Source organism: Phlebotomus papatasi, chromosome 2 (assembly GCF_024763615.1).
Source record: "Phlebotomus papatasi isolate M1 chromosome 2, Ppap_2.1, whole genome shotgun sequence".
Taxonomy (NCBI): Eukaryota; Metazoa; Arthropoda; class Insecta; order Diptera; family Psychodidae; genus Phlebotomus; species Phlebotomus papatasi.
The window spans coordinates 9159519-9180833 of NC_077223.1; the positions used below are offsets into that span (position 1 = coordinate 9159519).

The 21315-nt window shown below is 35.4% G+C and overlaps 2 protein-coding genes across 3 annotated transcripts in view; one reads left to right on the plus strand and one right to left on the minus strand.

The window, feature by feature from the left end:
- Positions 1-13: 13 nt before the first annotated feature.
- LOC129803662 (histone-lysine N-methyltransferase EHMT2) overlaps positions 14-21315 on the plus strand; it is a 50581-nt gene continuing 29279 nt past the window's right edge. The window contains exons 1-6 of one of the 2 annotated variants that reach the window (XM_055850381.1): positions 14-1530; positions 7022-8236; positions 8304-8442; positions 13346-13558; positions 18495-18658; positions 18726-18850. In XM_055850381.1, the coding sequence (XP_055706356.1) occupies positions 209-1530; positions 7022-8236; positions 8304-8442; positions 13346-13558; positions 18495-18658; positions 18726-18840 (3168 nt within the window). In that variant the 5' untranslated portion in view covers positions 14-208 and the 3' untranslated portion in view covers positions 18841-18850. The remainder of the gene's footprint in view (positions 1531-7021; positions 8237-8303; positions 8443-13345; positions 13559-18494; positions 18659-18725; positions 18851-21315) is intronic. The other variant, XM_055850382.1, reaches the window with a different exon arrangement.
- The window catches only part of LOC129803665 (uncharacterized), a 43401-nt gene continuing 41017 nt past the window's right edge, over positions 18932-21315 (minus strand). Inside the window, exon 7 of the mRNA XM_055850386.1 lies at positions 18932-20121. Within this exon, the coding sequence (XP_055706361.1) occupies positions 19777-20121 (345 nt within the window). The 3' untranslated portion in view covers positions 18932-19776. The remainder of the gene's footprint in view (positions 20122-21315) is intronic.

Consider the following 21315-nt stretch of genomic DNA (forward strand, 5'->3'; position numbering starts at 1 on the left):
GGTCGGGAATCCTGTCAAAGTTGCCTGGAAAGTGACTGGAAGGACTGGAAGTTTAACCCCTTGAGTTTGCAAAATTACAGGAAAAAGGGGATTTATTCAATTTTAGGAGCATGAAATCCGTGGTTAAGTGAATAGTTAGTGTTCTGTGACCTCTAGGTGTGCTAAGTGTGTGAATATTGGGAGGATCAGTGGATAATTGGGGGTGAAAATGGGTGATTTCATCGACAGTTTACTCAATGAAATGTCATCGACATTCAACTATCATCAGGAGGAAGTTAAAATAGATTTAAATGGGGACAGGACGCTCAAATGGAGGAGTCTGCATCACAATCAGTATGCCTCGAATAAGAAGAAGGTGGTAAAGAGGGGAAAGGATGACGATGGGGCTTCATATCAGCCTGTCAAATTGTACCGGAATCCCATGTCCGGGAACCCTACAGGGCTGAAGAAGCTCCGTAGGGCACGTATGAAACTCACCAGGAGAGCCCTGAGGAAGACTCAGAGTCAAAACAAACCGCAGGAACCTGAGGAAAAAACAAATATTCATGTGAACTACATCGCGGGCGATTGTTCTGTGAATCTCATTGATATCAAGCCGGAAAGTGTCCAGATCTTCCAGGGGACTCAGGTAAAGGTGGAACGTCGGACATCCCGGCGGTCTACGGAGAAGGCAGATTCGCCATTGCCGAAGAAAAAGCCCCTGAGGAGGAATGCCAAAGAGGAATCCAAGCCTCCTCCGGTGGTAGTATCCCGGCCAGAAGGCACTCTACTCAGCCAGAGGCCACCCCGAAGGGTGAAGCCAACTGAGAAAATCCTTGCCAATAAACGCCTGAGGCGAGGTATTCAGATTCACAATACCCGAGTGAAAGTCAACGAAGCTCTCTGGCGAGAACGCGAAAATCTCGCCACAGCTCCAACTTCCACGCGTGACAGGAAGTCGTCGTCTCGGGAAAAGGTGTCAGAAGAGGCTCAAGAAGCCGAATTGTCTCGCAAGGCTCAGCATTTTGAGCAATTGGGCCTCAAAACGACCAATCCTCAGGCTGAATGTGAGACAAATCAGGAAATTCCCGATGACAAACCCAATCCCGCGGCAAATCCCACAAATTCAATGCTGTGCCTCTGCCAGGAGGACACTAGATTCTATCCACATCCCCAGGGAGACATTCTCTTCTGCAATGCAGTGGATCAGTTTGAATCGGAATTTGTGGGATGCTGCAATCAAGTGGATGAGAATATCTGCATCCGGAGACCCAGTACCCGAGCCTGCTTCATGGTACTCTGCGACAGTCACAGGAAACGCCTCCTAAATCACAATTGCTGCTCAGGATGTGGCATTTTCTGCAGCCAGGGCAGTGTTCTGCTCTGTCCCAGGAAGCACTTCTTCCACAGGGATTGTGTCCTGGAGGAGGGCAGGAAGGGGAGCCAAGTGATGTGTCTGCATTGTGGGGAACTCACAAGGGCACAGGAAGTGAGGATTGAATTGAAGTGCGACAACCGGATTGTCTTCTATCCCAGCCAAAAAACCTTCATGTAAGTAGAGTTGTGAATTTTATAGATTAAAGATTTTTCCAGGTTTATTTTTTTTTTAATTTGCTTCTTGCAAAGTTATGCGCAATTTAAAATTAAATTTTTAAAAAAAAATAAGGCAAGGGAAACTTCGCTGAATGCTCAAACCCAGTAATTTTTTCAAAATTTTCAGTGTTTTGGATAAATAACCGATTTTCTTCCGATTGAAAAGCCTCATTCGTGTTGAAAATTCCAAGACCTTTCAAATAAATCCAATCTTGACGAGATCGGTTCAGAAATAAACCTTCTAGTAAGAAATCTGCACAAAAAATTGAAAAAAAATCGAATGCAGGAAATATTTTATCGTGATATTTATAATTATTTAACCCTTTAATGACGAGACACTTTTTACGGACTGAAAATCAACAATAAAAATTAAACTGAGAAACATAATCAATTATAAGTTTTACGTCTAACCTCGAAAAGTCCAACAGAGTCTGATTCAGTGTATTTTGTGCTTCTATGAACGATAGGGACAAAAATAGCCCAAAAATTTAAATAATTTTTCTGACAATACCAATGAATGATATTTTTCGCTTTAGTGAAAAATATTACGTATGAGTATTGTAGTTTTTTTTTCAAAACGGTGTTGCCTAAAAATAACTGAAAGTATAAAAAAAAAATTAAAATCAATTATGAATTTGAGAATTTCAAAATTCGCCATTTTTTAGCTTAAATATTTATTACATAGCGAATAGCTAGACTTGCAAAAAATATTCTAGATTCCTTCAACCTTCTACTTTACAATTATGTACAGACATAAGAAAAAAATAAATTTAGGTAGTCAGGAAAAATTATTTTCTTTATGGGACACCGGTGTTCCAATCGTCCTTAAAGGGTTAACATAAATACTCAAATATTTTCGAATTAAAATATTTGTCAAAAAATATTATTGTTTCTTTTCTAGATTTTTTTCCCAAAATCAATTTTAATTTTTTTTTATTAAAAATTCTCATTTCAAAATTAACGAAGCCCAATTTTTCTTGACTCCATTGATTTGATTTACGTTCTACTTAAAACTACGAAAAATAGCTTCTCAAAATGAAAATCGAAAACACAAAAAAAGATTTGCTTATTTTCGAAAACTATTTCGGTCGAATTAGGATTTATAAAAATAAAAAAAGGCATATTTTTACAAAAAGCCAAATTTGGTCAGTAAAAAAATCGAAATGATTAGTCAAAAATAAAAAAAAAGATCAGTAAAAGTAAAAAGGGCAGTAAAACGTTAAAAAATGGCAGTAAACAAATAAAAACACAGAGAGAAATCCGTAAAAGTTAAAATAACATTCCGGTGTAAATATTACCCTGTTTTTGGTGTATTAGGGGTTGAAGGTACCCTTTTTCATGTTAATTTTACCCTAAAAAAGGTGTAAAATTAACATTAAAAAATGTTGATATATTTTTACACCTAAAAAGTGTTAAAGTTCTGAAAAAAAATGTTAATCGCACCCTCTTTTTTTCTCAGCGAAAGAACAGTATTTTATTAAAAGCGGTCTGTAAAAAGTGAAACATGATCAGCAAAAATAAAAAGTGATCAGCAAAAAATAAAACCTGTTCAGTAAAAAGTAAAAGACGATCAGTAAAAAAATGAAGTGGTCAGTAAAAATAAAAATTGGTCAGCTAAAAATTCAAAATGAGCAGTAAAAAAAATATCGTCTGTAAAAAAATAAAAAGTGATCAGTGAAAAATAAAAAGTCAGTAAAAAATTAAAAATGGTCAGAAAAAATCAAAATTGGTCAAATAAAAATTGGCTGCGGATTTTCACGGACTGCGGAATTTTCCGCCGATTTTCGCGGTCTGCATTTTCTTGCATTTCTCACCTAATTTTCTTCATTTTTAAGTGAAATTTCGTACATAGTCAAACCTAAAGGAGACTTTAATGTGATATCCAGTTTGAGGCATCTATCTCTCATAGTTGCCGGAATTATCGACTTTTAAATTTTCATATAGGGTCGAGTGAACACCTCTTCGACAGGGAACCCCTACTGACACTTTTGTCAAAATATTGAAATTTATTTGATGTATCTAATAAAATGTAAGTATTCTTTCCGTACAGAAATAGATCTTGAAAAATTCGAAAATCTATTTGAAGATCCAAAAAAGAGACTTTCATACTTCTTAATACTTTCGCAAGGTGGCGGAAGTTACATCCTGTTCGAATTTCGAAGTGCTCAAGTGTCAAAATGTGACGGTCTTCACATTGTTGTTAGGAAAAAAACTGAACAACGACGTTTACTGTTCTCGCCCCAGTATTTAATCACTCCATAATCACTGAGTATCTCTTTTGCCAGCTTTTTAGTGTGATATTTGATATTTTTTCCCCATCTTGTTCGAAAATTTAGTATGAAAATTCGAAATTGAATTTGAATTCTTCGAACTTTAACGACTTTTTGTTCAAATAGAGTTCCATTTACCTTTCATCCAAGACACTATTGGAGAATCAAAATCTACTTGTGATCAGGCTCATTATGGTGTTTTCTAATTAATCTACGTTTTTCGATAAAGATAAGTGTTCAAATTTCGTATTCCAAATGGTAGAGAGTAAGGAGTCAATAGGCCCTGACACGAGTTCTTAAAGTATGAATAGGTGTTCCTTCCACCCTATATTTTTGTGCAAATTGTACCAAATTAGCATTAGTTCCAAAAGAAAAAAACCCTTCAAGTTTGCCTACAAACTGAATTTGCAATGTAAGAATTACACCTTTATAAGCTGATCTAGGTTTATTACTGGCTTTTTACTGTGCCGAATTGAGCTGAAATCCACCCGGAAAATGGTTTGTGTCTTGGTTAATTCAATAGCCATGATTAACCAAAAATGGTGGGTGTCTTGGCTAATACAATAGTACTATCATCCGAAAAATAGTTACTGCCATGGCTATCTGTCATTAATCAAAGCGGAGTGGCTTGAAAAAATTTATTTCATTGTAGGGGAGACCGGGGAGGTTTGGGACAGGGGTAGTGTGGGACAAGGCGATTTTTTCAATTAATTTTTAAAATAAATGGGATTTAACCATTACTGTATCGTAGGCAATATTAAGATGTATCTTGACTAAAAGAATGGATATCCTCAGTTTTATTGTTTTAATTCTATGAATATTTTTTTTTTAAATTGATAAAAATCGTATATTTTGACGTCTCAGTTTTGCTCTTTGTATTTTATATCAGCGATATATAATCAAAACTTTTTTATCTCATGAGGTAGCAGTGTAATCTGGGAACATATTTTTATAAAAGATTCAGAGATTATACGCTCTTGTTTTTTACATAAAGGTTTTAAATACCAAAACTACACGTGGGGATGTTTGGGACACCTAAATGGGGATGAATGGGACGTTGATTTTCGACAAGATTGTAGGTGATATGCAATTGTTTATTGTCAAAATGAAGAGTAATGCCCAGTTTCTACTGGAAATCTCCCTCTTGTGCAAAGTTTATCAGTGCAGCAGATTTCTCTAACTACAGGGACAATTAAACCATCAAAGTCTTGAGAATCAATACTTCCTTCTCAGAGGATATTCGATCTTTGCCCAATCTAGTTAGAAACTAATTTTTTCGAAAATTTCTCGAACAAGTTCTCTAGAAAAGGCAAGGCGAGAGATAATTCAGAGAAATAATGAGAAAACAGGTACAATACAGTTGTTGTAAAATCAAACAGGAATTCATCAATGAGTTCAAAACTAAGAGTTGCAAGAAAATCTACTCGCCTGAGGAATTTTATAATCATGATTGCAATATTTAGAATAAAAAAAGAAAAGAAAGGTAGATGGAAAATAAGAAGAAATTACTTTAAATAATTCATTGACAATAAATGACTCTACTATACAAATAAAATTGATATTAATTTCTAAGTAAAGATGAAACATTTTTATTTCTATCAGAAATATTTTTAATCTGGTATTTAAAATTAATTAACGTGTTCCAGTAATACAAATTATGCGAGAGAAAACGCGTCCCAAACATCCCTTTTTGCGTCCCATATTGCCCCACATCGGGGAGGTTTGGGACGAAGCGTCAAGTAAAATGTTTTATCTTCTCCAAGAAAACTCTGTTGTTTTCCAAGTTCTATTGAGTACTTTTTATAAAGTCAATACCCATAAGTATTCTATAGACCGCATAAAATTGTAATACACTATCGTGGTTTTTTGGAATAGTGTCTCAAAATCAAAACATGAAAAAGTGTCCCAAACCTCTCCGGTCTCCCCTAACGATTATTCTATTGGTTGTGCGCGAACCAAGCGTCTGGCAAGTTGGCCTTTTTATATGGAGATATTTGAAGCCAATTCCTAAATTGATCTCGGAGTCAGCTCACAGTGCTCCAAGGAAAAAATTTATTTAAACAAAAATTTAGTATATTATTTATCCCTCCATACGGAAAGGTATCTTATAATACGGAAAAATTTCTCACTTTTTAAATATTTAGCATAACGATCATGAGTGCAGAAAAATTCCTATACGCATTTGTATGTGAAAATAAGAAATTGGCTTCAACTTTGAAGGCCACTCGCCGGGCACTAGTCGCGAACAGTAGTTTTTCGAAAAAAATCATTTTTTTTATTTTCAATTTGCTTTTTTATTTTATTTTTTTTTGTATCGCTCAATACGATATGCCCGAAACATTTATAGAAACATAAATGGGCATTTTATGCAACTTTGACATTTGTAAACTATCTCGACTGAAGTATAAGTCTTAAGTGCAAATTTAATACAAAACCGAATATTTTCATGGCCAGGGTTTCAGATGGAATTGAATTTTAAAATTCAATGAGTTTATTGAAATTTTTATGGGAAAAAAAAACTCGTGGAAAACCATTGGAATTTGGAAGGGAATTCCCTATAAATTCCACGGAATTTAACAGGAATTGTCTTACACTTATAATAAATTCCATCTTTCAGCGGGGAAGATAGTATTCTTTTTAGGCAACCTTGAGGTTCGAAATGAGCATGTCAGGAAATTTATTGTAGAAGAAACTGGGGCAGCACCGAACGTGGTGTAGCACTCAACATTTATTTCTTTTATTTCTAAAGTTTTTGGAATTTGACGATCATTTTTACACAAAGAAGATTCGAACCCGGTGCAATTGCATGATAGAGCGTGCGCTCCGTGCGCGCTGTATTGCATGTCTAAGTAATTTAATTCACGATTCTGGACTCTGCACCATCTTCCAGATACTGAGAAAGAAAAAGAAGGTGCGATTAACTTTTTTTCCTCATAATTTTAACACTTTTTAGATGTAAAAATATATCAACATTTTTTAATGTTAATTTTACACCTTTTTAAGGGTAAAATTAACATGAAAAAGGGTAATTTTAACCCCTAATGCACCTAAATAGTGTAATATTTACACAGATTTCGGATCAATACTGCAGGGTAAAATAAACATTTCCGGAATGTTATTTTAACTTTTTCGGATTTCTCTCAGTGGAGATTCTCTGCCATGATACCATCCTTTTTCAGGAGATGCACAAAAGTTCCATTGACAATTGCCGTGAGTGACATTCAGAACTCTTTGGAAGAGTCTGTTAGTGAGAGTGGAAGATCAATTCCTGATCATATCATGAATATTCTCATAAAAGCATCTCAGCAGGCCAACAATACTGCCATTCCGGAAGCTCTGAGTGCAAAGAATCTTCATGCAGCTATCAAGAATGATGATATAGATCGCGTGGCTGAGTTCATTGTGCAGGGTTTCGATTTTACAGCTCCTAGCCAGGAATTTGGTTTCGGAACATGTCTGCATTTTGTCTGTCACTGTGGCAGTTTGGACATGGCTCAGTTGATCCTCTGTCGATTCTCTGCGCCTGAATTTATCGATATGCTGGACAAGGAGTTCCAGACGGCCGTTATGTGTGCAGTGAGTGGCAATAAGACTGACATTCTGGGATTGTTGCTGCAGTATGGGGCTAAGATTACCCAAAAGGGATCCGATGGGATGACAGCTTTGCATCTGGCGGCAAAGACTGGCAATATCCGGGCCACGAAGATTCTTCTGGAGTGGTACAAGAAGAAGGTGGACGGGAAGAGATTTATGGATTTTCTCAATGATGTGGACAATGGGAATTGGACAGCTCTGGTTTGGGCAGCAGAATTGGGCCATGTGAACATTGAGAGTTATCTGGTGGGCTTGGGAGCTGATGCTACCATCTGTGACTTTGAGAATAATACAGCTCTGCATTGGGCAGCTCTGTCGAATAAAATAGCCGCTCTGCTGCCACTTCTGCAGACAAATGCCAATCTCAATCATCAGAATGTCAATGGGGACACTCCACTTCACATTGCCTGCCGACATCTCAATACCCAGATGTGCCTGATGCTTCTGGCCAATGGATCGGATGTCCATGTGAAGAATTTCACCGAGGAAACGGCAATTGGATGCATTCCGGACACCAAAAGTCAATGTGCTCGCATTATGCAGTTCAATGTTCTAATGCAGGCCCGGAATTCGTCTCCTGTGAGTCAGATTGTCTGTCCGGATGTCACAAATGGCCGGGAAAGTATTCCCATTCCCATGGTTAAGATTGTCCGACGGAATGTCCTACGACGATCCGAAGAGATTCTCTGGGACGTTTCCAAGCCCAATTTCAAGTACATCACGAAGCCAGTTGTAGTGGAGGAACTTGTGCAAATGGACAATCGCCTGGCCAGGATGGAAGTTTGCGATTGCGGGGATAAGTGAGTTGGATGAGGGAAGAACGGCAAGAATCACTTTTCAATTCCCTTTTTTCCCATTTCGTTGCAGTTGCACGACAAATCTTTGCAGGTGCATCAGGAAATCTAGTCAGAACTGCTACACTCTCGAAGGAAGGCTCAGCAGCGATTTCAACTTTGCCGAACCATCCATTATTTTTGAATGCAACGACGTTTGCGGATGCAACAAAGTAAGTACAAGAAACTTGAACTTGTCGGAGACTTACTGTGTTATCACACTTGCACATTAAAATTTTAATATGATTCACATTAATTGTCGCTGGTGAGAGTCCAAATGTGTAATTTCTGTGTTTGAATCATTTTATATTCAAAATTTGATCTATTTGTTGATAAAAAGGTAGACTTGGCCCGCAAAATTTGATATAAATTGATTTATAGCATTAATGCGAAAAATTAATGCGATTTTCTCTTTAATTTTTTAATGTGAAAAAATATTTATGCTTTAGGTAAATTTAAACTTATTTTTGCAAGCCAAGTCCACTTCTTTATCAATAAATAGAAAAACCCCAAATATTAAGTGACTCAAAGACACGAATAACATATTTGAACGCTCACAAGCGAGAATTAATGTGAATCACATTAAAATTTTAATGTGCAAGTGTGATAACGCCGTTACTGTTTATTTCTGTTGAAAAACCCAAGTGAAAGTGACAGCCAATTAATTTTATTGACAGCTTTGAAGGTAAAAATATAACCTCCCAAAAAAGTGTTTTCAAAGGAGATAAAATTGAAATATTTGACGATTCTTAGCTAAAAAATTTCAGAAAAAAATTCTCACTTATGCAAGCCCCGAGATTTGATATTGAACTTTTTGAATGCCATTTGACACTTTACAATTATGCTAGAATTCCATATTATTACTGTTTTTTTTTTAATTTAAACAAGATCCAATAAACCCAAAAAAAGGAAATACAAGACAGAGAAGATATTAATTTCAGTGTCTGCAGTGCACACGGTCAAGATAATAGCATTGAGAGAGTTACGAGTTCGATTCCGGCTTCATGCCGTTTTAATTTTATATATTTTTTTGATTTGTGTATTTTTTTTACTTTATGCTTATGGTCTCTTTATGTTTATGATCTGATTTCTCTTGGTTCCTCCAGGAAGTCACAGATCTTCTGGGATTTTCTTCTGTATTTTGTCAAGAACACCCAAAATACCCAAGTTGATCAGCAGATTTCTCCTGATTTCTCCAGCAAGTCACAGAAAATCCCACAAGATCTGTGATTTCCTGGAGAAACCAGGAGAAATCTTCCGACCATCTTGGGTATTTTGGAGAAGAAAATCCCACAAGATGTGTGATTTCCTGGAGGAACCAGGAGAAATCTTCCGACCATCTTGGGTATTTTGGGTGTTCTTGGCAAAATACAAAAGAAAATCCCACAAGATCTGTGATTTCCTGGAGGAACCAAGAGAAATCTTCTGACCAACTTGGGTATTTTGGGTGTTCTTGAAAAAGTACAGAAGAAAATTCCACAAGATCTGTGATTTTCTGGAGGAACCAGGAGAAATCTTCTGACCAATTTGGGTATTTTGGGTGTTCTTGACAAAATACTGAAGAAAATCTCAGAAGATCTGTGATTTCCTTGAGAACCAGGAGAAATCTTCTGACCAATTTGGGTATTTTGGGTGTTCTTGGCAAAATACAGAAGAAAATCATATGAGATCTGTGATTTCCAGAGGAACCTGTAGAAATCTTCTGGCCAACTTGGGTATTTTGGGTGTTCTTGGCAAAATACAGAAGGAAATTCCACAAGATCTGTGATTTTCTGGAGGAACCAGGAGAAATCTTCTGACCAACATGAGTATTCCGGGCGTATTTGACAAAAGATACAAAAGAATCCCAGAAGATCTATGATTTTCTGGGGAAATTAGAGGAGAAGTCCTGACAAAGATGGGTTTCTGGGAAGAATTGAGCAGGATATGCAGCAGAATTCTCTGGTGCTGTCTACGATGATACTCTGAAATGTCTTCCTGTTCATAAACATGCTAATTCCAAGAGTTTTTCGATGTTTGAAAGGAACTGAATCTCTGACTAGAATGGCATTTTAATAAGTTGTAATATTGAAGTCAATTTTTTCAGTGTGTAGGCAAATATTGAAATATTGGTTTCAATATTCTCTTCAATATTGAAGTTTTATTTCAATCTCACTTTGAAATGTTATTATTGCAATAATTTGCCTAGTGTGTAGACAGCTTTAGCAAAATTGTTCTACAGAGAAGGTCTTCCAGCCACCTCTAAACAGCGTCTGATCATATAGTAGTCGAAGAAAAACTTTCTTGTCTCATAGAGCACCCTAAGAATAGTGCCAAATTTTTTTTTACCTTGTTGAAACACCCTAGTACCTATATCGCCTAAGTCCAATAAAATTGGAATTATTGAGCAATTTTAACATTTTAATTTGCTGAATTGAAATTAATTTGAGCAACCACATTTATGCTATTTTAGCATATTTAAACATGTTTTGGTGGGCCAAGTTTTAGTTTATATCAATAAAAAGGCAAAAATCTATCAATTCAGATGATTTTTAATGCAAAATAAAGCATAAGAACAATTCATCTGAAAATTAAATTGAATTTACAAATTGAAAAAATCCTAGTGTGATAGCACAGTTAGGAATCTTTTGAGTTTAATTTAGATTCCCAGATTACGAATTAAAGAGAAAATTTGACAGAATATTTTGACAATTTGACAATTTGTAGGCAAGTTATGCTTCCGGATTGCAAATTGGGGGTACGTAAAAAAGATTTGACAGAATTTAGGACACTGAGTTAAATGATATTCTTGGACTACAAGTTGCTGTTAAGCTTATCAAATTGAAATGTCCTTATTACAGATTTAACACCAAAAGACAGAAAAATTTCAGAATGAGTTTGCATTCATTGCCACCAGGTAACTCTCAAAACTTAAAACTTTTCCTATTGGGCTGAAATTTTAGTATGTTGTAGCTGATATCAAGACCTTTTTAGAATGTATCTATGTTCTAGTCTACCTCAAGCCTCTACCTAGATACAGAGGCTCAAACTTTAAAATTTTGTAATTACTTATATTTTGGCGGTCTTTATTTTTTAATATTCAATATTTGAAACCTAAACGAAATGCCTTAGTAACCATTAAAATTGATTGAGACTTTTATATATTTATTTACTCTAACATAATTAAAAAATAAACGAAAAGTGCATTTATTTAATTTTTTATTTTTCATCTTTGTGAAATCAGTTTCTCAGATTCTCAAATAATACGCAGTTATAAACAAAAACATTACATTTCTTTTTGTTTGCTTGTTAGATCTCATCGCCTAACGATAGCGCTGTCTTTTTTGTGATGGTTTTGATAAAAGAAGCTCCCTGTAGTTCTGTATTCATGAAAATGTCAAAATTTTGAAGTTGGAGCCCTTATATCCAGACAATCGCTTGACCTAGGTCGGATTTTATAAATGTTGTGAAAAGGCCTTGACATCAGCTACAACATACTAAAATTTTAACCCAATCGGACCAGTTTTAGGCTTTGAGAGTTATTCAAAATTGCGCACAGAAACGTCAAATCAAGATGGCGACCATACCATCTTGTAGATCTCGGTCATTTTATCTTCAATTCCCAAAAAATGGGATAATTTTTAGTCAAATACTTCTACAATAAAGCTTTACAAAGATCATTATATGCAATTTTATAACATAAATCATGCGTTCTTAGGAATATAATAGTGAAAAAAAGTATTTTAATAAAAATAGTCAACAAAATCTAAGTGGATTATTCTAGCCAGATAAATTTAGATTGGATTTGGGCAAGTTACTACTCTGAAATCGATTTTGGAATTGCACCTTCAGATAACTTTTTCACACGGGGCGGTTTTTTGTCAAAATACCTATATTAGCATTTCATTGTTACTGAAACTACAAGAATCCAGGAGACCGAATCGGAGAAGGCCATCAATAAGTGCTAGAATTTATGAAAGTATTACGGACAGCAGAACATTTTGCCAGAGATCTTATTTAACCCATTCAGTCAATGTACCAGAAATACTTGAGATAGAATGTTCATATTTTGGGATTAATTTCCTACAGATTAATAGATGAATTTTTTGAAAAGAAATGTTTTTATCCATTATGGGGGCGCGGGGAGCCTCTGTCAAACACACGTCTTAACGGTCACTGAATTTAAATTCTGTGCATTAATTCATTACAAACTATATTGCTTTAGATAGAGTGACTATCCAAGTACACCAATTGGCAAAGAATTCAAATTAGGAAAGAGGAAAGAGGCCAATTTTAACAAATTCGACGAAATGTCGTATTTTCCGTCCGCCATTTTGAGCAAAAATTTTGCATGACCTTTCGCGATGCAAGAAAATAATAACAAAATGTATTTTCATCTCTGTCGGACTATTTTTCTCAAGTAATTGAATAACTAACGTTACTCCATTCCCGACAGCAATTCGGATAAAAATTGCCCAGAAATAAATCATCAAAAATCACTCAATTTGCGTATGATGTATAATACAATGGTGAGGAATGGGTTAAGAGCGTGAATAATGCCTTTAATTATAGAATTCAGTAAGAATGAGCCTTTTTTTATATTTGACAACTCGACACAAAAATGTGAATGACAATTAGAAGGTTCATCTTTAGAAACCTTTGCAATGAACATTTTTACAGCATTAAACAGATAATAAACCTTTAGGGTTTCTTTAGGAAGTTATGTTGATTGTTACTTGACTTTTATTATTACTTATTTTTATTTGAAGTAATATTATTTTATAATAGTGTTATTTTCAATGTTTTTCTAGTCACTAAATTAAAAAGACACTGACCCTGGCCCAGGGCGGTAAATAATCCCGGTTTGCCCACTCGATTCTGCATTCTGCAAAGTCTTTAATTCAGAAAATTCTTTGCAATTTCCCTCCTCGCCTTGTCGTTCAAAGCGGTTCTTGCGAAATTATGCTCTCAATTGCTTCTCACCGACAAATTAAGAAGGAATTCTTTAGCATGTCACAACACTTTGAAGTCATTACAAGAAGTGAAAGAAAATGTATCAAGAAACCCCATCAAACCTCTCTCTATTTTTCTTGCCAGATTCTCTGCAAGAATCGCGTGGTTCAGAATGGTATTCGAGTACCAATGGAGGTGTTCAATGTTGTGGGAGATAAAAAGGAATGGGGCGTCAGGAGTCTCAAGGAGATTCCTAAAGGGACTTTTATTGCTGAATACATTGGAGAGGTGTTGAGCAATGTTGAGGCCGATCGAAGACCTGTGGATAGTTACTTTTTTGGCTTTGACATGTCTGAGGTGAGTGTCTTGTTAAAATTTAATTTTACTTTGTTATTTACTTTGTTAATTGGGAGATTTCGCCATATATTTTTTGTTGTGATCAGAAAAAGTATCAAAATATTTTTAACGTTGAAATTTTATAGGCAATTTTTACATGACAATGACAACAATCTTATAACTTTTTTGTAACTAACTTTGTGATCGGAAAAAGTACTTTATTATTTTTTAGTAAGGTATAAAATGTCAAGAAATCCGATGGAAATCAGTCAGTTCTCCTGAGATTTTCAGAGATAATTCATTTAAATAAGAGTGACTACAGATTATTTTATCAGTGAAAATGAAGATCATCATTGTGACTGTCATTGCTTCTGCAATGTTTGCCATGGTAAGTAGGGAAGAATTGTGTTCAAATCCCATTTAGACAGGTTCTAACTCCTTGAATTCTGCAGAGCAATGCACAAGTCCTCACTCTTGGTCACGTTGTATCCTGTGCCAAGGAAGACGGAGTCACTGATGAGCAGCTGGTTGAAATTGAAGGTGGTAATTTTTCTAGCGTTACTGATTTCTTCGGGTGCTTCGCCGACTGCATGTCCAGAAAAGTTGGCTACCTAACTGATGATGGTTTCCAATGGGATGCCCTGAAGGGTGGCCTGAGTGCAAGCTTTGGAGAAGACAAAGTCGAGAAACTAATTGAGACCTGTGGAGGAGAGCTAGGAAGTGAGAACTGCAGAGTTTCTGGACCATTCTACCGGTGCATGATTGGGAAGATCTTTAAGCATATTTTCCCGTAATTTTCTTAGCGACATTCCTCCAAAAAATTGAAATAATGTTAGAAATTGGCAGATTTTGGATTAAAAAGGAAAATATAATAAAATAGATTTTCATTAAAAATGTGTTTTTCTGCAAATTTTAAAAATTAATGAAAGTCAGAAAGCAAAAACTTCAATAAAAAAATCAAGTTTTCCTAATTCATGTCAAAAAAAGGGATGTCAAATTGTCCTGGACTTTGCGAAGTGCTCCAAATCATGACTTAGATGCTCTACTTCAAAAGGACCTTCGCATAATTTACCGTTTACCGGTTCTCAACCGATCTGAACCGATTCATAAATCAGTCAAAATATTCCCTAAAATAGTTTTAGAAGTATTAGAATTGATTTTCGCCATTTTCGGACAATGATTACCCGTCAAATCATTATTCTACCTGCCGATTTTACTCTGAGGTTTTTTGAATTTTAACGGTATATTCCAGTGTATTCAGAGAAAATCTGTAGATTTTCTGCTGAATTTCTGCTAGAAAATCTGTAGATTTTCGGCAGAATTTCTGCTAGAAAATCTGTAGATTTTCGGCAGAATTTCTGCTAGAAAATCTGTAGATTTTCGGCAGAATTTCTGCTAGAAAATCTGTAGATTTTCGGCAGAATTTCTGCTAGAAAATCTGTAGATTTTCGGCAGAATTTCTGCTAGAAAATCTGTAGATTTTCGGCAGAATTTCTGCTAGAAAATCTGTAGATTTTCGGCAGAATTTCTGCTAGAAAATCTGTAGATTTTCTGCTGAATTTCTGCTAGAAAATCTGTAGATTTTCGGCAGAATTTCTGCTAGAAAATCTGTAGATTTTCGGCAGAATTTCTGCTAGAAAATCTGTAGATTTTCGGCAGAATTTCTGCTAGAAAATCTGTAGATTTTCGGCAGAATTTCTGCAGAAAATCTACAGATTTTCGGTAGAATTTCTGCCGAGAAAATCGGCATAGTGTCCATTACTTCACAAAAATATTGTTGATTTATGTAGAAACTGTAGGAGTTATAAAGAAAATGGTATGCTCTGCTTAACAAGCATTACCGATTAAACATTTTAAATAAGTAAAAAGATGCGAGCAAAAATACTAATTTTTTAAAAATCGCCCATGGAATGATACAAAAACACGAAATTTAGGTCGATACTCTGCTTAAAGTTTTCACTTCACTTTTCTCTACTTGTAACACGGCGTCGCAGAATTCTTTATTTTATATAAACACCGTGATATCACAAAAAATAACTCTATTGAATTTTGCAAACTTCAGTGAAAAATTTTTCCATCTCTTCTGACACATCTTGTCTGGAAAGTCTGGAATGTAGAAAAAATCTACAGAAAATCGGCAGAATATCTACAGAAATTCGTCAGAGATTCGTCAGAAAATCTGCCGAAATATTCTGACGAATTTTGTCCCAAGCCCAAATAAAATTCGTAAGAATATCTACAGATATTATCTACAGATATTCTGTAGAGGTGTAGATTTTCTCTACAGAAATCTTAAAGATATCTGCAGATATTTTTTGACGGGTACTTATCGGTTAATAACCGGTTCACACCCGATTGGAACCGATTTAAAAATCACTCAAAACTTTACGCAAAGTACGCTTCAGAACGAATGTAATTGAATTTCAAGTAAAAATTAATTAGCGGTTAGAAAGTCGCTTTATTACCGGTTCATAACCGATTGAAACCGGTTCAGTTTGGAAGGTGAAAAAATCAAGAGATGTACTACTTTCTCTGTGGAGTTCGACCAGAAACTCCTCAGATCCTTGACACCTTTTATACCCCTTTGGTTGACTTCATCAAAATCGTTAAAATCCATGCAAAAATGGATTAAAAACTAAAAACTCGAATTTTCTCGAATGATTCCTAATAGTCCTAAAGTTTCCTAATTAAAAAAAAGTGATTAATCCTATTGTTCTTTGCGTTCGAAAGAACGGCTTAATTTGGGTATAAGTTTCCAATTTGTCCCCTTCTTATTAAATTCCTGGCCAGATCTTTGCTTGAGAACCAAGTAAAGGATTAAGAACTGTTTCGTATAATTGCAATAAGACTTTTGACACACTACCTGTCCCTTCGCTATTGTACTTACTTACCTGCGTTTCAAAGGAGGAGGAAAAAAAGTAAAAATGTTTCTACATAATTCCATTAACAAAACATGTGCGCTGAACATGTCCATACCATCGAAGTTGTGATCTCTGAACCCGAAGAAGCAGCTCCTTGACTCTTAGTTCCTTACGAATGGCTACGTTCCTCGAATACTGTATCTGACGTAGTTGTATATATTCTCTTCAGTTTCTTCCGGTGTTCGTCAGAGGATTGTCTTCTTTTCAAACCAAAAAGACTAAATTTTTGCCCAAAGCTTTCAACCCTCGGTCAGTGGATCAATTACAATCTTTTGAATTATTTGGAATCGTCTTTCGTCCTCTTAACACTACACATAGCCACAAAAACTTACTTTTCTTTCTTGGAAATGGGAATTTTTAGATATTATTACTAATTTTAATTTAGTTTAATTTTTTGTCTATCTGCTGCTTTCTCTTCAGTGGTTTATAAAACACTTGAAAGCTTTGGATGAAGCTTTGTTGAAAGCTTTGGAGAAAAATTTAGTCTTTTTGGTTTGAGAAGAAGACAATCCTCTGACGAACACCGGAAGAAACTGAAGAGGCTACGTTCCTCATTCGATATCGACGAGTGATTCCCTTAAGCGCCCGAAGGTACCTCATCTCGGCAGCTTTCAATATGCGTGTCTGATAAGGATTGACCCGGTTATTGCAACCCTATACTGAGAAAAAAAGGGGCTGCGATTAACTTTTTGTCCTCATAACTTTAACACTTTTTAGGTGTAAAAATATATCAACATTTTTTAATGTTAATTTTACATCTTTTTAAGGGTAAAATTAACATGGAAAAGGGTAACTTTAACCCCTAATACACCTAAAAGCGTAATATTTACATCGATTTCGGATCAATAATGCAGGGTAAAATAAACATTTCCGGAATGTTATTTTAACTTTTTCGAATTTCTCTCAGTGTAGGAGCTTCTCCATTCTGCTGCAGCAATGAGGTAGCTCAGCAGAAGCGTTCTGAGTAAGGCCGAGCTTAGTTGTTCGGTTAAATTATCGGTTTTCAAAGCTGTGTTCATTCCTATTCTCTCCTATAGTCATGAGATTTGGGTAATGACCGAAAGTATAAGATCGCGAGTACAAACTGCCGAAATGAGGTACCTTCGGGCGGTTAAGGAAATCACTCGTCGAGATTGAGTGAGGAATGTAGCAGTTCGTGAGGAACTAAGACTCGAGGAGATGCTTCTTCGGGTTGAGAAGTCACAACTTTGATGGTATGGTCATGTTGAACGTATGAATGAAGAAGGAACTCGGGGCAGCCCTAGGACAAGTTAGCTCAATCAAATTGAGGATCTGGTATGCCTTGGGATCGAACGTAAACATCTCCCTGAAGTGGCGGAGGATCTACCGGCGTGGGTTGATTTTTAAGCTCTTCCATAACTATTGACTCCATAGTCATTCAAACGCATATGCATTGTCCTCCCGAATTATAGGGCTCAAGTGTAAAAATGACATTTATCTATTATAGTGCAATTTTCTCTTCAAAACGTGTGGCTGGGGTTATAAGAGAACCAAGAGTGCCTTATGGACTTATGGGCGGTGTTAGGGTTTATATGAGAAAGTGAGCAATAAAAGCATGAGCTCCAATCTGACTGTTCTTGTGGAAGATGATTCCTATGATTTACCTATTATCGAAAGAATGAAAGTATACTACCGTGAAATATATACTGAGTTATAGATGCGGCGAAAAAGAACAATTTTTTATGCTTTTCTCCTTTCTATATTTCACATTTCACTCATTAACAATATATTTACAAGATGAACTCAGATATGGTGCGTTCTGTCGAACGATTTTCGAAAAGTCGAAAATTCCCGTTGGTGTCGCTGCATTCAAGCAAAAGGCTGTGGCGCCAACAGGCGGGAATCTGTCGTTAATATTTCACTATCCCTAAGGATCCCTAGCCATCTAAGAAGCCTAGAACTTATCCGTTGTAAATCTGTTGTACGCGGTTAAGAAAAGGAGAGATACATTTAAATTTTACTAAGCTGAACTTCCTGAATCTAACGTAAATCTATATTAAAAATATAATTTCTAGTACTGCATCGATGCGAATTTCTATGGGAATGTTAGCAGATTCTTCAATCACTCCTGCAATCCCAACATGATTCCAATTCGTGTTTATTTTGACCATCACGATTTGAGATTCCCGAAAATTGCCTTCTTCTCCACGAGGAATATTGCTCCAAAAGAGGAATTAACGTAAGATAAGGAAGAACCTTGAGAAATACCAATTTGATATTAATTTTTTGAGGGGTTATCTTTGCAGATTTGACTATGGGAAAAATTTCTGGAAAGTTAAGCAGCGATACTTTAACTGTTTCTGCAGCATGCCCGAATGTCGATACAGGATGAAGCTGTCCTCGCCAATAAATTCCGACTGAAGCCTCAAAGGTAAGTTCGAAAAGGGAAAAAATACAAAGATTTCATTTTTTTTTTAAATGTATTATTTGTCTTCTAAACTTACAATTATTGTTTTTTGTTTTTCATATCTAGAATTTTTATTCTTATTTGTCGTTTTGTTTTTCTATAAAATTCTTTCATTGGGAACTCTAAGAAAATGTGTTAGCTAAATATTTATATTATAATTTTTAAAATTGTTTTTGTTTTTCACTCACGATAAATTCATGAAAGGTCACTTTTAGATGTATAAAAATGATTTTTAGTTTTTCTTTTATTGATTTAATTTTTTTGTTTAATTAGAAAAAAAAAGCCCGCAGTCTCTATGAGAGTTTGTTGGTGTCGGTGTTTATTTTTGAAGGAATTTCTTAAATATCACATTAATAGATACGGGTCTTCTGTGGACATGATCTCCACGCAAGAAAAGGGCATCGTATCCACCAAAGAGAAACACCGTCGAACAAACTCTATAGAAAATGCTCAAACCCCCAGTTTGATTATTACAAAAAAAAAAGAAAGAAGTAAATGAAGGAAATCGTAAATAATTAAATTCTACCTGCTAAAACATTACTACAAATTAAAAAAAAAATTATAATATAAAAAAGGTGATGATGCGAATGATTTTTTTTGTGATTTTTCGCTATAAATTAAAAAAAAAATCCATGTTTTTTTTTGTAGCCTTTGTGAAGAGAGAATAGGAGGAAAATTCCTATAAAATAACTAGCATTTGTTCTTAAACATCTTCACCTCTTTCTCGTTCTCCTTGATTTTTTTTCTCATTTGTCTTTTTTTTTAACCCTTATTCTTTTACGTACCAACTAGGTGAGTGTTGTGTGTCTTGTGTTTTTTTTTTATCATCCCAATTTCTTCGTCTCGTGCTCATGAAATTCCTCCAGCGCGGAGGTTTGCGTGATGATGAATTAGATGACGGTTTTTTGAGGTTGCAGCCACTTCTTTACGTAGAAGTGGAAGAAGGCCAAAAGGTAAATCAACACCATGAGGATGCAGGTTATTGTGAGGGCCATCACGGAGGTCTTTGTTGGGCAAGGTTCAATTATTGTCACCGTTTTATCGCCAAAGTCCGCACTAGCCTCGCTCTTCATGTAGTCGCTGTTTTTCTCATCACCAAAGTCCAATACAAGAATTTCTTGTGAGATGTTCATATCCTCTTCGTCTGTCTCGTCCACTGCGGTGTCATTTGAGGCAATTGAACGTCTCTTTCGGCCCCAGGATTCAATTGAATCTCGTCCCCATTCGCAGACAGCCTGAAAACAAGGAATAAATTGTGCTTAGTTGTTTGATCGTATCTTCTTTAAAATGAAAATTTGTGTTAAATTTTTGAATGTAGCCAGACCATCACGGACACTACACTGAGAAAAAAGAAGGTGCGATTAACTTTTTTTCCTCATAACTTTAGCACTTTAGGTGTAAAAATATATCAACATTTTTACATGTTAATTTTACACCTTTTTAAGGGTAAAATTAGCATGAAAAAGGTTAACTTTAACCCCCAATACACCTAAAAAGGGTAATATTTACACCGATTATGGATCAGTACTTCAGGGTAAAATTAACATTTCCGGAATGTTATTTTAACTTTTTCGGATTTCTCTCAGTGTACAAATTATCTCGTACAACAAACCATGTTTTCTTTATCCAAGACACTTTCTCCTTTTCTAAACAAAGAAGGGAAATTGAGTTCATAACGTTGAGAATCTACAGTGGGTCCCGGAATTATGCATATTTTCGGGACTGAAAAAAAATCGCACGAAATGGCTATACGCATACGGAAAATTTGCATATCCTCAGGAGATTTCTTTCGAATAAGTTACAAAAACGCCGTTAAATATGCAAAATATATTGCCAATTTCTTATTATTTATTTATTTATTTTCCCAAAAATGTGCCTATGTTGCGTCTGCCGCCGACTTACCAATGCCGGTCTCCCCAGGTAAACGGTAGAAACCCTGGTTCAGTAGACCGTAGCAGTGTAGTAGTAGCAGTATTATTTACTGCTTATTTTTAATTTTTTTCTGACCACTTTTTATTTTTATTGCTCATTTTTAAGTTTTTGCTGATCTATTCAAATGTTTCTTCTGCTCATTTTTAACTTTTTGCTGATCACTTTTTAATTTTTCACTGGCCAATTCGAATATTTCTAGTGATCAGTTTTAATTTTTTACTGACCACTTTTTATTTTTTACTACTAATTTTTAATTTTTTGCTGCTAATTTTTAATTTTTTACTGCTCATTTTTAATTTTTTGCTGATCAACTCGAATATTTCTACTGATTGATTCGAAATTTTACTGACCAAAGGACATTGGGCAAAACTGTCTAACTTTTCGCCACCATGGAATAGGTATTGGCAAAGGTAATAATTTTTGTTCCGGGACCAACCCCAAAAATATGTAGGAAAAGCTCTAGAGCACAAAACATATGCATAAGAATTGTAATGTTT